At 39.6% G+C, this 19,966-nt stretch overlaps 2 protein-coding genes across 4 annotated transcripts in view; one reads left to right on the plus strand and one right to left on the minus strand.

Moving 5' to 3' along the window:
- Nucleotides 1-470: 470 nt before the first annotated feature.
- abraxas2 (abraxas 2, BRISC complex subunit) lies at nucleotides 471-19,521 on the minus strand. 2 transcript variants are annotated; one of them, XM_009293129.5, is made up of 9 exons: nucleotides 19,424-19,521; nucleotides 16,077-16,167; nucleotides 7,766-7,802; nucleotides 7,190-7,256; nucleotides 6,846-7,036; nucleotides 6,320-6,442; nucleotides 4,336-4,420; nucleotides 4,094-4,211; nucleotides 471-1,984 (listed from the first exon to the last, which is right to left on the minus strand). In XM_009293129.5, the coding sequence occupies exons 1-9, from the start codon at nucleotides 19,493-19,495 to the stop codon at nucleotides 1,518-1,520; spliced, it is 1,251 nt and encodes a 416-aa protein (XP_009291404.2). In that variant the 5' UTR covers nucleotides 19,496-19,521; the 3' UTR covers nucleotides 471-1,517.
- insyn2ab (inhibitory synaptic factor 2Ab) overlaps nucleotides 6,864-19,966 on the plus strand; it is a 206,962-nt gene continuing 193,859 nt past the window's right edge. For both annotated transcript variants that reach the window (XM_073928639.1, XM_073928640.1), the window contains exon 1: nucleotides 6,864-7,120. The gene's annotated coding sequence lies outside the window, so the exon portion shown is untranslated. The remainder of the gene's footprint in view (nucleotides 7,121-19,966) is intronic.

A 19,966-nucleotide genomic window follows, 5' to 3' on the forward strand; every position in this document is an offset into this window, starting at 1 on the left:
AATCACTCTAAAATAATTATTGTCGTTGTTATTATTATTATTAATAATGGTAATAGTAATAAAAGCAAGAATGACTGGAGTAATAAGTTCATCTGAAACTACATACAACAAGAAAGCAGTTATTAAAAAAATGTATAAATATTTAACAAGTAAAAAAATAATAATTCAATAAATTTAATAAATGCCGCCTCAATGAACAGAGTAATTTTCTTAAAAAAAAAAAAAAAATGGACCCCAACTTTTGACCGGTAGTGTATATATTAAAATTGTTATTATATTTAACAAATTTTTAAATGCAATAGTTATTGTGAAAATGACCCAGACGTGTTTTTCTGAGATTCACACACAATCTTTAGAGGGAAAAATCTATTTTGTCATTCAGGTTTTCCCAGAGCGCTGTCATGCCTTTAAATTAGATGTAGCAAAATATCCACTGACACACGACAAAACTGTTCTTCTACCTTCGGAGATCTGCTGCAAATGGCTGAAATCTTTATTTCACATTATCATGGTGCGCTAAACTGATCCACCGCTGCATTGCTTTGAGTAAAGAGACTCCTGTCACGTCTCCTCAACTAATGAACTGAGAGGCAAGTGGACAAGATGATGAAAGAAAGCAACAGTCCCGGTACTGTAAAAGAATCCTGAGATCAATGATGCTGCATCGTGACCCTTGACATTTACAGTTTATGATCCAAACCACAAAATCTGTAAATTCAGTTAAAGCTCAATGGTGAAGTCTGAAGTGCAGCAGAAAATATTAGAATCATCGGTTCAATCAAAAAGAGCAAAATAAAACAAATGTGGTTGATTTAAGCCATTGCAAGTAGTGATCTACAGTACGTCATAAAAAAATACAAGCACCCCTTATTAAAGTAACTTATATAATCATTGACCAAATAAATGACCCAGTTGTTTTATGAATAGGCCATTATATTACTCAAATCAAACTGATAAAACCAAAAATAAAATACATTTTCTAGAACAAGAACTGTTCAAGTGTCAGCCATGTGCAGTCCCAAGCACTTATTATAATCGCAAAAAAGGTTCTTGTCCATTCAGATATATGAAGCCAGACAATGGAGTAAGCTCACACAGAGACGTGTTTGAAGGCCGCAAAATAAAAAGACATCATTCCCTTTGCTTTTCTATTCAAATGCAGATCAAAAGAAGGCAAAACAGTGCAAGAGGTAAATGGTGCGAGAACCGAATGACTCCAGTGAGTAGCAGATGCCGAAAAAAGCAGGATGCACCTCTCCACCCCAACGAAGCCAGGGAGGAGAGCATGAAAAGGAGAAAACGGGGTCCATCAGTCTACATGATTGGGGATATCACTGCATCGCCAATTCAGAGTCCGTCCCAACGCGATGACATCGCCTGCACAGAGCTGTAAAATGTGTACAACAGGACAACATTGTCATAACTCACAAAAGGCAAGTGCTTGTTTGTGTTCAGCCTTATGATCATCACACCTAGTTCTGTCTGTTCGTCAGTATCCTCATTGGTTTGTTCGATCACTAGGAGCCCGGTGGGCTGTGGGCATCTCCGTCAGGCCACAGGGTAGCCGGTCTTCCTAATGCAACAGCATCTGGTAAAGAAGTCGGCTGCAATTGCTCGCTAACTAAATTTTCATACTCGCTACTGTCCTCATCTTCGTCGTCATCGTCGTCTTCCTCGTGGTCTTCCTGGCCGGTGGCCTGGCGGTTTAGGGAATCTGAGCTTGAGCCGTCTCCATTGCCCAAACCCAGACTGGGGGAAGGGTGGCCGGGTGACCCTACGGCTTGTGGCCGTGGCAGCAGGATAGCGCTTGGTGAATCTGGAGGCAGTGCGGTGCTGTAGATGGGTGGAGATGACGAGTTCACAGGTCTCTCTAAACTGGGCTCCGCTGAGGGACCTGAGAGCACGACTCCAGTCAGAGACGAGTGTGAGGATTCGGGAAGGGTAGAGCTATCGGGATGCGTCTCAGCAGCTGCCTCTTGGATCCCTGTGAGAAATATATAATATAGAAAAAAAAAGGACTGATATGGCTGCCATGATTAGGTTGTAATGATGTTGATGTTAAAGTCTCAAGGTGTTCAAGACTACTAGAGACTATTATACAAGTGTGAGTTGGAAGTGGTTGGAGCTAAACTCTGCATAGCTGTGGCCCTCCAGGAATTGAGTTTAAGACCACTGTGGTAAAGGGATAGTTCACAAAAATTCACAAAAGTAATACAATTACCTTATCGATTACTTACACTAAAATGGAATTACTGTTAAAAAGAAAGTTTTGAGTTTCTTTTCTAAAGAACATTTTGAATGCTCCCATTAATGCCCTTGTAACATCACTTCAGTGCTGCACGAAGAATACTCAGTTGATCAGCTTTACAGTTAATAAATTTTCATTCTTACAACTAAAACACAAGACTAAAAAGTCATTTTTAAACACCAATTTAAGCCTGACCAGCAGCACAAAAATAATATATAATATATTCAGAAATAAAAAAGCAAAAAACTAAAGTTCATAAAAGTTCATAAAGCCTCATTAAAGTTTGTATTTAACCCTTTAACATGTTCTTTCACAACTTGAGTATAAAAATAGTGGCAATATACAACAAACACAAAACCTTTATGAAATAAATACATGAAAGTAATCTGAATTAGCATTCAGAATCAGTTTGGTGAAACTCGGCACCAAAAAACTGCAATTGCAGACAACCATAAATTTTATGCATTTTAAACAAAACAACAGGTGCTCAAAAATGAAATCTATGAGCAATTTTCAAACTAACCGCAAATTAAATGTGGTATGTCAACAACTTAAGAAAAGTAAACATATTCAAAGAGCAAAATCTGCTGTTGTATAACAGCTATAAAATAAATAAAGAAATAAATAAATCACAGCATTTTTCTGAGCAATACAACACTATACATTTTAAATAACATGTGCTCTGAAACATAATAGAAATGTGACCGTGTCTACTAAACTAGACTGCAGCCAAAATTAATGAATTTACCAAGTAACGGACAAACGCATCATATTGTTACAGTAACAGAGTTAATATATTTAAAAAGTAATGTGTTACAGTAGCTAAAATTGACCACGGTGTATGAGTGTGTGTGTGAATGTTTCCCAGTGATGGGTTGTGGCTAAAAGGACATCTGCTGCTTAAAACATAAGCTGGATGCGTTGGCGGTTCATTCCACTGTGGTGACCCCAGATTAATAAAGGGACTAAGCTGAAAAATTAATGAATGTGTTACAGTATCAGTTACTGCCAAAAGTAATGCTGTTACAGTAACGCATTACTAGTAACACGTTTTTGCCCAACACTGCACAATTTACTCACCCTCCACGTTTCAAACCTGTATTGAGTTTTTTTCCTCTGTTTAATGCAAAAGATTTTAAAAGCTTTAGGAGTTTGTTGTTTTCAGTTAACCACAAATGAAGATATTTTGAAGAATGTTGGAAACCAGTGAACATTGATTTCTGTAGTATTTTTCTATAATTGTTGTCAGTAGCAGCCAGTTTCCAACATTCTTCAAAATATCTTCATTTGTGGTCAACTGAAAGCAAGAAACTGGTAAGGCTTTTGAACTGCTTGAGGGCAAGTAAATGTTGAGTATATAGTATATAAACTCTGTGTGGAGTTTGCATATTCTCCCTGTGTTTGCATGGGTTTCCTCCAGGTGCTCTGGTTTCCCCCACAGTTCAAAGCATGTGGTGTAGTGTATGTGTATGTGTACGTGTGTGTCTGTGTGTGTGTGTGTGTGAACGAGAGTGTATGAGTGTATGTTTCATAAAACTGGGTTGCAGCTGGAGTGCATCCGCGGCGTAAAGTATTTTTCGATTCATTCCACTGTGGTGACATAAAGGACTAAGCTGAAGCAAAATGAATGAAATCAAATGCATTTTTATGAATTAGCCCCTTTTTTCACAAAACTTAAAATAGTTTATTCAGACTGGCTCAGTATATCCGGTACACTCTAATGTTTACAAAGAATTGTTTGTTCAGTTTATTTCCGTACACACTTTTTTTTGAGTTTGTAAATTAACTACTGAACTGTGTGTGTACAAACTTGAACAGTATTAGTAATTAGTCGTGAGCACATACTTCTTTCTTCTTCAGCGCTGTTACGTTTCCTAAGAGCAATTTCCTCTTTGAGTTTGTTCACTTCTTCTTGGATTTTCTCCCTCACTCTTTCACTTTGATCAACTTCACCACACACTGCCTGCAGAATGACAGAAATTCAAAGAGAGCACGCTGTCATTTCTGGCCTCATTTATTTAAAACAGTTACATTCTATTTTACCAAGGATCTGTGAAGAACAACCTGAAAGTAGAGTATAAACTCACCTGCACTCTTTCTTGAAGGGCACTATACACCTGAAATATAGCCCGGATGTCCTTCATCACTCCATCCTTATCAAAGAACTCAGTTCTATAAATAAAAGAAACATTATGTAATTAGCAATAATGTATTTAAGTATTTACTGCTTCAAAACTTTACCTTGAGTTTGAAGTACAGTAATGTGAACCGTGCAAACATGGCTTTACAGACATAAGTTAACATATTTCTTTCCTAGTAACAGACTGATATACTGGCTAGCCTGACTGATTTGAAAATATTTAGCAATTTTGAGATTAATTCTAATACAACTGAATAGTAGGATTGGTTTCCAGTGTGTTGGTTCTCAAATAAACCAAAATTGTTATTGTATATTGCACATTTTTTTTTAAATATCTGAAAAAAATCTAATAAATAGGTTAAAGAGATAAATATTGCCTAGAAGAAAATATTTAAATATTTTTTCCCACCAATTTGTTACTTTCTCAATTACTAGAGCATTCAGATAACAAAATACTAGGGATGTAACAATATTGTAAATACCGTCATACCGCAATAGTAATTTTTTTCAATATTACCGTAGGCCATTGTCTCAATAAAACTATATTTCTGAGAAAAGTTTGCTTAGGCGAATGAAGCGAACGGGAGGTAGCGGGAACTACAATATCCATCAGCCTAGGCGTGGCCATGATCCTTTGCGGCCTGTTGTCACTACAGATCCAGTAATGCGGAAATGGAGTGTGTTGCTAGTAGCGGGGATAAAAAGAGCTGGAAATGATCGAACCTAAAGCGGGTTTTAAATCGGATGTGTGGAAGCATTTCGGTTTCTTTCTAAAAAGATACAAAAAAGGAGAAAAGGTGACAGACAAAGAAAAAAACAATATGCAGGCACTGCCAGACTGTGGTGAAATATAAGTCGGGGAATACGACTAATAACAGTCATGGGGACTGCAGAACACAGCACACTTGTTAGATTAATGCAGACATTGACTTGTACCGCAAAGAGACCTCTACCTCACTCATGGTTTGTCCTCTCAAGCGGTGGAAAGACAATGCACAACGTTACCCACTACTGTCAACCATGGCTAAATCCTATCTCTCTGTCCCAGAAACCTCAGTCCCAAATGAGAGGGGTTTTTATTTCTGTTGTAGGGGACACGCCCAGAGATCCCAGCTTTTACAAGATTATAGTTATATGATAATTTTCCTTAAAAAACCCATCTCTATCTAAGTGAGTGAGTGAGTGATTAAATGTTGAATGTGATGAGTTTTCAACAATACTAAATTGAAACTTTATTTTTTTATATAGTTTAATAGTTTTTTGTTATTAAAATTGAAAAATTGAAGTTCCTGTTTCGAAACTTACAGATAGATGGCTAATATGCATGTCATTGATATGTTCAGTGCTAAGGTAAATAAACACTTTTGGCACTTTTTTGAGTCTTTTAATTAGTTTTGTTTTTCCTGTAAATTATTCAATAAATACCGTACCGTGCCATTCATACCGAGGAATTACCGGGAAATTCTGATACCGTTACATCCCTACAAAATACTGTAAAAATACTGTACTTTACAATACCTTTATTCCGCAAAGATGCTTCACAATAATCAAAATTGACAGTAAAGGCATTTATATTTTTAAATAATGTTTGAGTCCTGATAAAAAGTAATGATTTTCATAGAATGTAATGTACAAATGTACTACATGTAATGTAATGAACAAAGCCAATAATATTAAAAACATTTCTAAATCAGTGCATTACATGATTTTTGGAGGTTCAAGCAACATTTAAGACTGGCATAAAGAAAATAAAGCTTATTGTTCACAGAAGTACAGCCTTTGTGGGTTAAAATATCTTTAAAATATATTTAAAAATCTGACCAACACTCAAACTTGAAAAGGGTTGGTCAGGACAGTCTATAAAACTAAATAATGCAATAACTTACTTACTACATTTAATTATACAGAAAATTGCAGATCTATGTTCTCACCCATGCTCTTTAATAACACTGGCGTAGTTCTTGGAGGTGTTCGGCACAGATGACACTTTATATTCCTGCTGACTGGTGTTGCCCAGGTTTGGGATGCTTAGTGATATCCGTTGATTATATCTGCTGAAATACAGACCAACGTTACACTAGAAATACTCGTAAGGGACAATAGAAGTGGCACAGCACAAACAACACAAATGGATTGCGTTCATATTGTACTGCACAAAACTGCCACAGGTAAGGTTAACAGGTTACCCTTGATTTTAGGATGGGTTAAGGTGTAAGGGATGATTCAGTGTAATTATAAATGTAATTACAGATGTGCAGATATGTTTTAAAATATAAGTTCAATGCAAAAACATGTATGTACATAAGTGCACTGTAGCAAATTAATCATTTGAATGCAAGTACATAGTAATTAAGGCTACTTAATATAAAGTGGTACCCAAAGTCATGATTTTTATTATACTTTGTGAACATTTACCCTACATAATTAGATTTTTATAATTAAACAGCATGTACGTACTTTCTGTTGGGCCTAAAGAGCACATACTCCAAAGCATGTGTGGAACTATTGGCTGTGGAGATGAAGCTGAAGAGGAGGAAGACTAGATCTGGGATGCCGAGGATATTGGTCAGCTGCTTATGGATCACCTGCTCCCTGAAGGACATCTGCTGTTGGGTGTTCCTTCTAAACCGGTACCAGCCGATAACATTCTGCCAAACAAAGAGACATCGTGAAGCGGGTCAGCTGAATTAAACGCACACAGAGGCACATCACAGGAAAAAGAACCTGTCAAGGTATATAATAATGCATTTCTTTTCCCCTTCCTCTCACACTTTTATCCATATTTTATGGTGACTGCTTACTTTTCTTCTGTCCTTGAGGATTCTATCGAGATTTTCTTCATTGATGTTACCTGCATAGTCGTAAAAGCTGCAACATATAAACAGAAAATTTCTTCAATTTAAACGTCTAGATAATTGTTTATTTCAAAATAAAAATGTTGCTGGAGAATTCAAAAGTTTGAGGTCCAAATGTTTTTTTTAAACAAATTAATACTTTTGTTCCGCAGAGTCAAAAGTCGCAATTAAAATGTTCAAATTATTACATTTTCCAAGTTATTTGACTGATAATAAGAAAGCTGAACACTAAATCAGTATATTTGAATGATTTCTAAAGTATCATATGACAATGAAGACTGCTGAAAATAATTTCAACTTAAAAATGTTAATTATATTACTATTTTATAATATTACCGTGCTCTGAAACCAAATTAATGCAGTCTTGGTGAACTACTTTTAAATATTTTAAACTTTTAAATATATATATATATATATATATATATATATATATATATATATATATATATATATATATATATATATATATATATATATATATATATATATATATAGAAAATGCAGATTAAAGGTAGTTCTTACCTAAACAGTTGTGCACAAGGTTCATGATTATGGACCTCTGAAAAACAAATGAATATGAGAAATTAATTACATTCAATATCTGATGTTGTGACAGTCTAAATTTAAAGTGATAGTTCACATAAAGAAGAAAATTCTCACCATTTACTAATTCACTTGTTCCTAGGCCTGTCACAATATCTATTTGTTGTACGATATATTGCACCAAAATATATTGCGATAAATAATATTATTGTTATTTTAAGACCATTTTATGCCACTAATTATATAATTCTAGAATGAAAATATAATAGCATCACAATTCAAGTAAACTCTTTCCAAAGAACACATAATATTTGATTCTTAAGTATGATATAACTAATTTAGTTATATTTTAACAATTCAATAGTGAGGCATTGGAATCAGAATGTGAAAACACTTATCCTAAATAAATAATAAAAGTTTTTAACAAAAATATGCAAGGTAAAAAGTAACAGAGGCTTTGATATCTGCAACCAGATTTGTTTCAGTTGTCAGACACCCACATGAAAATATACCAGGGTTGTCCAAAGTCAATCCTGGAGGGCCGGTGTCCTGGAGAGTTTAGCTCCAGCCCTAATCAAACAAAACTGAACCAGCTAATCAAGCTCTCACTAGATATACTAGAAACCTTCTGGGAGGTTGTATTGAAGCAAGTTGGAGCTAAATTCAGAAGGACACTGGCCCTCCAGGACATCCCTGAAATATACTAAAGTCATTTATAATCAATACTATAGTTTTTTTTTTAACCATACTGACACTGACACCTCCAACAGAGATAGAGACATTGTAACATCAGCTAAAATGTTTCTAGAATTGTTTTTTATGGATGGGCTATATACAGTTAAAGTCAGAATTATTAGACCCCCTTTGATTTTTTTCTTTTTTTAAAAATATTTCTCAAATGAGCAACAGAGTAAGGACATTTTCACAGTATGTCTGATATTTTTTCTTCTGGAGAAAGTTTTATTTGTTTTATTTTGGCTAGAATAAAAGCAGTTTTTAATTTTTTCAAAAACATTTTAAGGTCAAAATTGTTAGCCCCTTTAAGCTATATATTTTTTGATAGTCTACAGAAGAAACCATCATTATACAATAACTTGACTAATTACTCTAACCTGCCTAGTTAACCTAATTAACCTAGTTAAGCCTTTAAATGTCACTTTAAGCAGTATAGAAGGGTCTTGAAAAATATCTAGTCAAATATTATTTACTGTCATCATGGCAAAGACAAAATAAATCAGTTATTAGAAATGAGTTATTAAAACTATTATTTTTATAAATGTGTTGAAAAAATCTTCTCTCCGTTAAACAGAAATTGGGGAAAAAATAAACAGAGGGACTAATAATTTTGACTTTAACTGTATATTGCTTCACCAAAAATGATTGAGTCCATGTCTATGTGTTGTGTAATAAGTCAATATATTGATTATTGTAACCGGCCTGCTTGTTTCAGTTTCTTATGTTAAACACAAAGGGTGAAAGTTGGAAAAAACAGCCATTGACTTCCTAAGTTTTTTTGTTAAACATTCTTCAGAATATCTTTTGTGTTCAACAGCAGAAAGACATCCATGAACATTTCGAACAACTTGAGTGCAAGAGACTTTCGGGTGAACTATCCCTTTAAATAATCATGTGCATAGAGACACCGTTAACCTTGGAATGGACAAAGAAAAAATATGCTGTCAGATTTGCTGTACTCTCTAAAAACTGTATCATGTGACATGGAATCTCAGCCACCATGATCTAAAGTTTGTCTAGAGGACAACATGACCTTCGTAATGAATCATCTTACTGCAAATGTAAGAGACTACCTGGGTCCTTTTAATGTTGGAGGCCTTTGTGAAATTCTTTGTAAAGTGATCAGAGATGAAGGGGTCCTGGGAGCTGAGCCAAACTCAGAAACATGATCTCTCGATTTCAGAGAGGAGATATCCAGCAGTTATGAGCAAAAACTTTGGTCTACACAAATGTATGGGACAATGTCTCTCTGGCCCACTATCAGAAATACTGTCTGAAACAAGCTTACACGCCAGTCTCCAGCCAAACATTTTTGGGTGATTTATTATGTTATCGACAAGCAGTACATTCTGCTACAGTACTTTAGTTAGTTGAGACTGAATAGATTACATCAGCTGTATTTTGAACTGATAAAGTTGCTCTGGTTGCACATGCAGTAAATTCACCACATCCTCAAATGTAAAACATGTTATGTCTGTGAGCTGAGCCTGGAATTCACCAAGGATTCACATTTTGATGAAGCATGATTAAATAGACTAAACTAAGCGTTACATTTAATCAACATTTTCAGTTTAGCACAGAAAAGCATTTCAGCTGTTGGCGTTTCAAAATTAGATTTTTTCTCTTATTAGTTCGGTCATTGTCTTTGTGTAAACTAGAAAAATTAGTTAAAAACAAAACAAAACGATTACCTTATGTGCATGTGTGTTGTCTTTAGGTTAAACACATATGCAGGATATTTACAATCAAAACCAATATGATAAGAAGACAATGTTTTAAGGAAAGTGATATATTGTTTTCACATTACAGGTAAAAATAAGTAATATTACCATTTGCAATGACTATTTCGATACCGTTTACACTTATATAATAGGGATATATATTTGTACCTGAGCATTAAGGCTAGATTACAGTATATAGCAGTATGCAATAGTATTGGTTTTCTATGGAAGTCAGTATATTATTTACTAGGGCTGCAGGATATTGGAAAAATTTTATTTTTTATTTTTCGATGTATATTGCGATATTAAGATGACTTAATATATTTATTTAGAAAGAGTTTATAATATTAAATCGATTGGGATGATTCTGCAGTTGGAGTGCAACTCCATTAACCCTCTATAAATACAATCTAGATAAAGATACAATTGAAATGAAGTGTTTTATCATTTCCTGAGTCTAACAGTATTCAAGTACAGTAACCGAATGATAAAAATAATTCAATAAAATTAATCAAAGTTAAGATTAAAAGTGGTAATTTCTTAGACCTAAAAGCTTTTAAATCATTACACGATCACATGCATCAAAAATACGTGCAAATGATAAACTATAATACAAACTAAAGATTGCATATCTAGCGATGTGACTATTGCGAATTATAACTGTGAAGAGGTAAGCATGATCGAATACCCAATAAAGGGGGAGAACATGCTCAGAGCCCGGCGGCTAATCAGCAGGCCAATCCGAAATAATAAGCAACACCTGTTTATTCTAGTGATTGGACCGGAGAGACACCCGTCTTAAGGAGAACGGGAGGAACAGTCGGGAGAGAGAGAGAGCTGAGCGACGGCCACACAGTGGGAGCTGGCCTTTACAGTGATCACATTATTAAAATAAAAGAAATCTGTTATTTACCTCAACGCCGACCCTGTCTTCTTCTTCCCACACAAAGAACCTTTGTTACAGTGGTGCCGAAACCCGGGAAGAAGAAGAGACCTCGCCGCTAAGATGACCACTCCGTCAACCAGTCCGTTTGCAGAAGTGATCCAGGCGCTCGCGGTCCTCCACCGTGAACAACACCAGGAGATCCTGGACATACGAGCCGAGCAGGAGGAGCGCTTTAAGGTCCTTGTGGAGGCCCAGCGCGAGGACCGCGAGCTCGTCCGGAGCATGCTGAAGCAGGGGATCCAGCCCGGAGCAACATCAGCCACCCACCCTCCCATCACACTACACAAAATGGGGCCACAAGATGACCCGGAAGTCTTCTTAGACCTGTTTGAGAAGATGGCAGGAGCGTGTGGGTGGCCCCGGGCCGATTGGCCGGTGAGAGTCATCCCGCTGCTGTCGGGCGAAGCCCAGACCGCCGCACAGCAGCTACCGGCCGAGGATCTCCTGAATTATGCGCACCTGAAACGAGCCATACTTCAGCGGGCCGGCCGCAATCCGGAGGAACAACGCCAGCGCTTCCGGTCGCTGAAGCTGGAGGAGAGCGGTCGGCCCTTCATATTCGCCCAGCAGCTCCGTGACGCCTGCCGCAGATGGCTGGTGCAGGATGACCGGACCATCGATCAGATCGTCGACGCTGTGGTACTGGAACAGTTCATCGCCCGCCTTCCCTCCCGAACATCGGAGTGGGTCCAGTGCCACCGACCAGACGATCTGGAAACGGCCATCCAGCTGGCGGAGGATCACCTGGTAGCGAGGTCCAGGGTCGGCGAACTAACCTCTCTCTCTCTCTCTCTCTCTCTCTCCCTGTCCCTCCTCTTTCTCTCTCTCCTCCTATCCCCAGGCCCAGATCGAGGGGACCGCCCATACCGACTCCCAGGAGGCGGATCCCAGGCCCGGAGCCCCAGCGCAGCACGCATCGCTGGGGCACCTATCGGGATAGAGACGGGGAGGCACGTGGCATGGGCGGGCCTACAGCGATGACGGGTCTCTCTCCGGCCCAATCAGTTGGTCCTGCTGCCCTCGGGGGTATAACGGGAAGGTCTGGGCCGGCATGTTGGCATTGCGGGGGGGCGGATCATGCACCAGAGAACTGCTCCGTGATGGAGGTGGGTGCATTGGTCCGCCTGCCCGAAGTGCCAGCAGTCGCCCCCGGTCGCGACGGGCTATACCGGATACCTGTGAGTATAAAAGGGGAAACATATCAAGCTTTGGTGGATTCGGGGTGTAATCAGACCTCCATCCACCAAAGCTTGCTTCAAGACCCGGCTTTGGATATGAGCCGCACGGTAAGGGTAAGGTGTGTACACGGGGATGTTATTCACTACCCGCTAACGGCAATAGATATTCAATTTCGGGGGAAAAAGCATAGAGTGGAGGTAGCGGTTAACCCGCACCTCAAACACCCGCTAATTCTGGGAACTAATTGGCCTGGATTTAATAGATTATTGGGAGTTTTATTTGCGGGTGTTTCTTGGAAGAAGAAATCGCCAGATAGGGGACGTGTCGCTCAGCTGGGGGAATCCCAAGCAGTGACGTCACGCGCTGACTCAGTGGAAGGGCTGGGAATTTCCCGGTTGTAAAGACTTTCCCCTGGAGCAGTCGCGTGATGATACACTAAAACATGCACTCGAAAGAGTGCAAGTTATTGATGGGAAAATCCTCCAGCCTGATCAACCCCTCTCCTATCCGTATTTTGCGGTTATTAATGATAGGGTGTATCGAGTGACCCAAGACACTCAGACAAAAGAAGATACAACCCAGCTATTAGTACCAAAGAGCCGCCGGGAAATGCTTTTTCAGGCGGCTCATTCTAATCCTATGGCCGGACATTTAGGTCAGGCGGCCACACTAAATCGCCTCATGACCCGATTCTTTTGGCCGGGCATTCACGGTGACGTCAGCAGATGGTGCGCTGCGTGCAGTGAATGTCAGCTGGTAAATCCGCCGGCCACCCCAAAAGCGCCGTTGCGCCCTTTACCAATTATGGAGATCCCCTTCGAGAGAATTGGTATGGATCTCATCGGGCCATTAGAGCGATCCGCACGCGGGCATCGGTTTGCATTAGTTCTGGTGGATTATGCAACCCGCTACCCGGAAGCAGTCGCGCTCCGTAATATCTCAGCAAAGAGCGTTGCGGAGGCGCTGTTTCGCCTCATCTCCCGTGTGGGAATCCCCAAGGAGATTCTCACTGATCAAGGCACCGCGTTCATGTCACGCACGATGCGCGAGCTTTACGGATTATTGGGCATTAAATCTATTCGCACCAGCGTCTATCACCCACAAACAGACGGGCTGGTGGAAAGATTTAATCGCACGCTTAAATCAATGATCCGTAAATTCGTTCACGAGGACGCGAAAAATTGGGATAAGTGGTTGGAGCCCTTATTATTCGCTGTGCAGGAGGTTCCCCAAGCCTCCACGGGGTTTTCCCCCTTCGAGCTTCTCTACGGCAGACAGCCCAGAGGGGTTTTGGATGTTGTTAGAGAGGCTTGGGAGGACGAGCCTTCTAAAAGTAAAAATCAAATTCAATATATCCTGGACCTTAGAGCAAAACTCCACACACTGGGGCGGCTCTCTACAGAGAATTTGCTTAAGGCTCAGGATGACCAACGCCGGCGATATGATAAGGGCACTAAACTCCGTAAATTTTCACAGGGAGATAAAGTACTTGTACTGCTACCCACTTCCAGCTCTAAATTACTCGCCAAGTGGCAAGGGCCGTTTGTGGTCACACGACGAGTCAGTGATCTCGATTACGAGGTGGTTCGTTCGGACAGGGCTGACTCGCGTCAGATTTATCACATTAATCTGCTTAAGCAGTGGAGGGAGCCGGAGGACGTGGCGCTGGCTACGCTTGTTACTAACGAGGATGACCTGGGGCCGGAGAGCTCCGGCCGTGAACGGCCGAGCGCTCTGGTCACCGGGGGCGATCATCTCTCAGCGAGCCAGCTCCTCGACATCCGGCACCTCCAACGTGAATACTCTGACGTGTTTTCGCCCCTGCCCGGTCGTACCAACCTGATTCAGCACCATATCGAGACCGAACCGGGCGTGGTCGTTAGGACCCGGCCGTATCGCCTGCCTGAACACAAGAAAAAAGTGATTCAGGAAGAATTGAATAATATGCTGAAAATGGGAGTAGTAGAAGAATCCCACAGCGACTGGGCCAGCCCGATTGTCTTGGTACCTAAGACGGACGGCTCGGTCCGGTTCTGTGTGGATTATCGCAAGGTGAATGCTGTGTCGAAATTCGACGCTTATCCAATGCCGCGTATTGACGAGTTGCTCGACCGGTTAGGTGCTGCTCGATATTACTCGACATTGGATTTAACGAAGGGCTATTGGCAGATCCCCTTATCTCCAATATCCCGCGAAAAAACAGCCTTCACTACGCCGTTTGGATTGCACCAATTTGTGACGCTTCCGTTCGGGCTGTTCGGGGCGCCGGCGACGTTCCAGCGCCTGATGGACAAAATACTCGGCCCTCACGCAGCATATGCCGCTGCTTATTTAGATGACATCATCATTTACAGTAATGATTGGCAGCGGCATATGCAACATCTGAGGGCGGTATTGTCAGCGCTGAGACGGGCCGGGCTCACGGCCAACCCACGGAAGTGCGCAATTGGGCGAGTGGAGGTAAGGTATCTGGGCTTCCACTTAGGTCACGGGCAGGTGCAGCCCCAAATTGATAAGACTGCAGCCATTGCAACCTGTCCGAGACCCAAGACCAAAAAGGAGGTGAGACAGTTTTTGGGACTGGCAGGATATTATAGGCGGTTTGTCCCTAATTATTCGGCCCTTGTCAGCCCATTGACTGATCTCACTAAAAAGGAGGGACCGGATACCGTCCAATGGTTGGAGCAGTGCCAACAGGCCTTCTCAAAGGTAAAATCTATACTTTGTGGGGGGCCGCTATTGCACGCTCCTGATTTTGCTCTCCCCTTTATTTTACAGACGGACGCGTCCGATCGGGGTCTGGGGGCGGTTCTCTCCCAGGAGGTGGCAGGAGTGGAGCGGCCGGTGCTGTACATTAGCCGCAAGCTAAGTAAAAGTGAGGCTAAGTACAGCACCATAGAGAAGGAATGTTTGGCGATCAGGTGGGCCGTTCTTACTCTTCGCTATTACCTCCTGGGTAGGGAATTCGTCCTCTGTTCAGATCATGCTCCTCTCCAGTGGCTCCACCGTATGAAGGATACCAACGCGCGGATCACCCGTTGGTATCTAGCATTACAGCCTTTTAAATTCAAGGTGATCCACAGACCGGGGGCGCAGATGGCTGTAGCCGACTTCCTCTCCAGGGCGGGGGGGGGGAGGGCTGCAGGCCGGACGGCTCCCCGGCCTGAGGCGGGCGGTGGGGGTATGTGGAGAGGTAAGCATGATCGAATACCCAATAAAGGGGGAGAGCATGCTCAGAGCCCGGCGGCTAATCAGCAGGCCAATCCGAAATAATAAGCAACACCTGTTTATTCTAGTGATTGGACCGGAGAGACACCCGTCTTAAGGAGAACGGGAGGAACAGTCGGGAGAGAGAGAGAGCTGAGCGACGGCCACACAGTGGGAGCTGGCCTTTACAGTGATCACATTATTAAAATAAAAGAAATCTGTTATTTACCTCAACGCCGACCCTGTCTTCTTCTTCCCACACAAAGAACCTTTGTTACAATAACATTGCGATATCAGTGCTGAAACGATATATTGTGCAGCCCTAGTGTTTACATTTCTAATATTTTTAAAAATATCTTCCTATGAGTTGAAAAAAAAGGAAACTCATAAAGGTTTGGAACCACTTGAGCGTAAATAAATAGTGAGTACTCCAACGGGTTAGAAAAGTTACATTTTGACTGCAGCTTTCGACAGTTAAAAAAAAAAGCAAACATGGCCTTACCTATTACACTGAGGAATTCTGAGCTACCGATGTGCGAGTCACTGATGTTTAAAGTCTCCTCTTGCCTCACTTCTCCCAGCAGGAAGCCCTCCTGAAAAACAACATAAACATTTTTGCTATACATTAAATGGCATCTCAATGAGAAAGATGTTAAGATGGACTTTGGCTAAAAAAAACACTTTCCACTAACAGTACAAAATACAGCCCGTTTAAAAATTTGGTTTATTTTTTATGCTAAATACACTTTTAATTAACCGTGAAATTAAAAATCCAAAATGAATTTGTGAAACATGAATGTATAATCTGGGTGTACTTCTGTGGCCATGTTGTCATGGTATTTTATACACACTTTTTAAATCCAGACTTGGCCACACGTCTTTTGCCACATATTTGGTTTTCACATACTATAGACAAAAGATCATGTCAGTAAGACACTGTTCATTAGTTTACTTTATTTTTACAGTTTATTGTTAAACAAGGAAAGGTTTGGCGCAGACTTTTCAGAGAGACTTGAAGTCAGTGCTAAATATACTGAATAACAAAACTTGTGTGTTACTGTACATTAATTTATCTGTTTTATTTATCTGCAACATTATTTTATTTGTATTGACTGTTTATTTCTTTTTCAACCAAAACTGCATGCACTTTTTCCAAAGTACATCACAGCAGCATCCACCCATACTCCAATTCGTCCATTTAATACATCCTTAAATGCAGAATGCTTATTAAAATGGCAAGTTTCCATGTGAAAATCTTGATGACATAAGCATAATATGGACCTAAGAGAATGTAAAAAAATTGGTGAAACTGCAGTTCTTAATTATCTTAAAATCTTTGCATGAATTAGCCATTTGCTAGCAATGAAGATGAAAGATAAAATGACACATGCTAAAGTAGATTTATTTATTAAGCAGCAATGCAGATTAATTTAAAATTATTGACAAAATTATTAAACAAATTAAGGATTAAATTAACTATATTTAAAATGGTGACACATTGGCTCAGTGGGTAGCACTGTCGCCTTACAGCAAGGTTGCTGGTTTGAGCCCCTGCTAGGTCAGCTGGCATTTCTGTGTGGAGTTTGCATGTTCTCCCAGTGTTGGCGTGGGTTTCCTCTGAGGGCTCCAGTTTCCCCCACAGTCCAAAGACATGCGGTACAGGTGAATTGGGTAAGCTAAATTGCCCGTAGTGTATGTGTGTTTGTCCTGGTCCTTCAGGTTTGGGGTTAAGCGTTGGGCTAACAAGCCCCCTTGTAAAAATGAGATATGGTGAATCTAAATATCAACTTTGATAAAAATGGCACCGGGAGTAAATATTTTATATTTAATTAATTATACAAGTAAAATTAAAAATTCATTTTTTCATTCATTTATTTATTTTCTTTTTGGCTTAGTCCCTTTATTACTCAGGGTTACCACAGTGGAATGAACCGCCAACTTATCCAGTATATGTTTTACACAGCGGATGCCCTTCCAGCTGCCACCCAACACTGAGAAACACTCATACACACTCTTTCACACACATACACTACAACCAATGTAGCTTATTCGATTCCCCTATAGCATATGTCTTTGGACTGTGGGGGAAACTGAAGCACACAGAGAGAACCCACGTGTACACGAGGAGAACATACAAACTCCACACAGAAATACCAACTCAACCAGCCAGGGCTCAAACCAGTGACCTTGCTGTGAGGCGATCATGCTACCCACTGCGCCACTTTGACGCCAATAACAATAATAATCAGAATTTTTTTTTATACAATAACAGGTAAATGACAAAAAAGGTATAACTAAACAAACAAACACCCTAGCAAACAAATAAACAAACAAACAAGCCAAGTACTTTGTACCATATTAGTTGAGTGTGCCTACAATTTAGACAAAAATATTAATTAAAAATGATACAAGTTTATAACAAAAAATACCCTGAAATTATTTATACATTATAATTTATATTAATTATTATTTATATTAATATTTTTTATGTGATTTCCCCCCCCCCCCAAACACTGTTATTTACTGTTAAATATTGTCATTTTCAGGAACAAAGCTCTAATATGCACCTTTTGGCATTGAGGTGAAGTTAGATTTATATTCACACATTCAGACTTCCTCAGCAATAATATAATTTCTGAAAAGTATTCTTTGCTAATTCTAAATAGGGAAATCATATTAGCAGCAAACGACTATCAAAGTACAACGTTGTTCAGTTAATTAAATAGTGCTAATGCTGCTTTAAAGTCATATTTACATGTAATTTCAGGCTGAATGATCGAAGTAACTGTAAACGATATAAGAAGCATGTCACAAGTTATTACTAAACGAATGTGCAAATAGAAAACCAACTTTACTTCAATCCTTTTGGCTAGGTCTCACTGAAAAGGCTGACTATTTTTAGCCAATATATGAAGGTGGTTTCAGATCAACCCCAACTGTAAAAACATTATACTTGTTGACAGTATAATCAATAAACATTCTCAAATCAAAACAAGTGGTTGTCATTTAGATTCTTAATGAGGAAAAAACAGCAAAAAACGTCACATCTCTGACAAGTTGAAAACAGGTTAATCATAACACTCAACTTAACCAGCCCAAAGCAACTATGTGAAGCCTGCAGGTTCAATGGCAGCTCACCTACTTCCCTAAAGCCTCAACACTAGATTAGAGGGCATGACACAAACAGCAAAATGATAAGCATTATCATATTAACATTTTGTAAACACGTCATTCGGTATGCATGCCAGACATTCCAAGTTTGCATTTGACAGTTGTTGCTGACAAACAAGTTAGCCAACAGACAGCTAATGTGACTGTATTGACGTACTGAGTCTTTGAAACACGACAGCCAACGAGTTTAATGCAATGGATGATACTGGACGGAGTACATTTTAGACAGCGAACGAATAAACAGTAAATAAAGGGCAATGCCACTTTCAGAAAAGCTCGTAAAATCTGTCGGCTTGAAGGTTTGCTAGCTGTCACCCTGGCTGCGACTCAAAACCTATTGAGCTTTCTACCTAGTGTGCAGTTTGTTTGGTATCAACTACGCGTTTTGGGGCAACTTTACTTGACTTTCGATATATAGACATTTGCTTGATATGAAATTATACAAAACTACTAAAAACATCAGACATTTTGAGGTTCTAGCGCAGATTTGTTGACAACAGACGCTAACTAGATAGGCGGCTCAATAGGTTTTGAGACGGAGCCACTCGGTAGCCACACCAGGAAGATGACACCGGGAAATGAATTAATTCTGATTTGATGGAATTAACATTTTGTTGTTTCGCTGTGCGGTCGAGCCCTTAAACATTTACCTCAAAATGCACGTGGCAGGGTACTTACATGGTCAGAATTGCTGTTGGCGCTGTGATAACACACAGAACTAAAAGTATATCCCGAAATTGACGCCGCCATGATGGAAACATACGCGCCGATCCCACAATCCCTTGCGCAGAGACTGTCCATGAATAAACAAAACCAAAAAGTAAAAGATCGTGATTTAAAAAAGTTAACAGCCTATTTTTATGTTAAAATAGCCGAATTATGAAAACGTTATTAGCTAAGTGCAGAAATAAGCACTGATCTGTGTCATTGTATAAATATAGATGAGTGATAATAATGCATAAATGTATAAAGTCAATTTATTTGTTATTTTAAGTGTTTTATCTTATAGTCCTTAAAACGCGTAAATAAAACGTTAAATATAACATTTAAATTACTGTTTGAAGATAAATTGAATGTAATAAATAAAATAAACATTTCTATATGTCTAATTTTACTTACAACTCATCTCTATTTCATTAAACGTGGCCAATAAAATGCGTTTAGTTTCTTGTCCATTTTTATCCCAAAATGTGAAATATTAATTCATTTATTTAATTTAAA

Source organism: Danio rerio, chromosome 17, assembly GCF_049306965.1.
Source record: "Danio rerio strain Tuebingen ecotype United States chromosome 17, GRCz12tu, whole genome shotgun sequence".
NCBI classification, from domain to species: Eukaryota; Metazoa; Chordata; class Actinopteri; order Cypriniformes; family Danionidae; genus Danio; species Danio rerio.

Bases quoted from the DNA above. Each gene is read 5' to 3' on its own strand.
- abraxas2 (XM_009293129.5), bottom strand. From the start codon at position 19,495: ATGGCGGCGTCAATTTCGGGATATACTTTTAGTTCTGTGTGTTATCAC. The intron at 4,421-6,319 runs GTGAGAACATAG...TTTTATTTATAG, and splicing joins AGTGTTATTAAAGAGCATGG to AACTGAGTTCTTTGATAAGG. The intron at 1,985-4,093 runs GTATGTGCTCAC...TATTTCTCACAG, and splicing joins CAGCGCTGAAGAAGAAAGAA to GGATCCAAGAGGCAGCTGCT.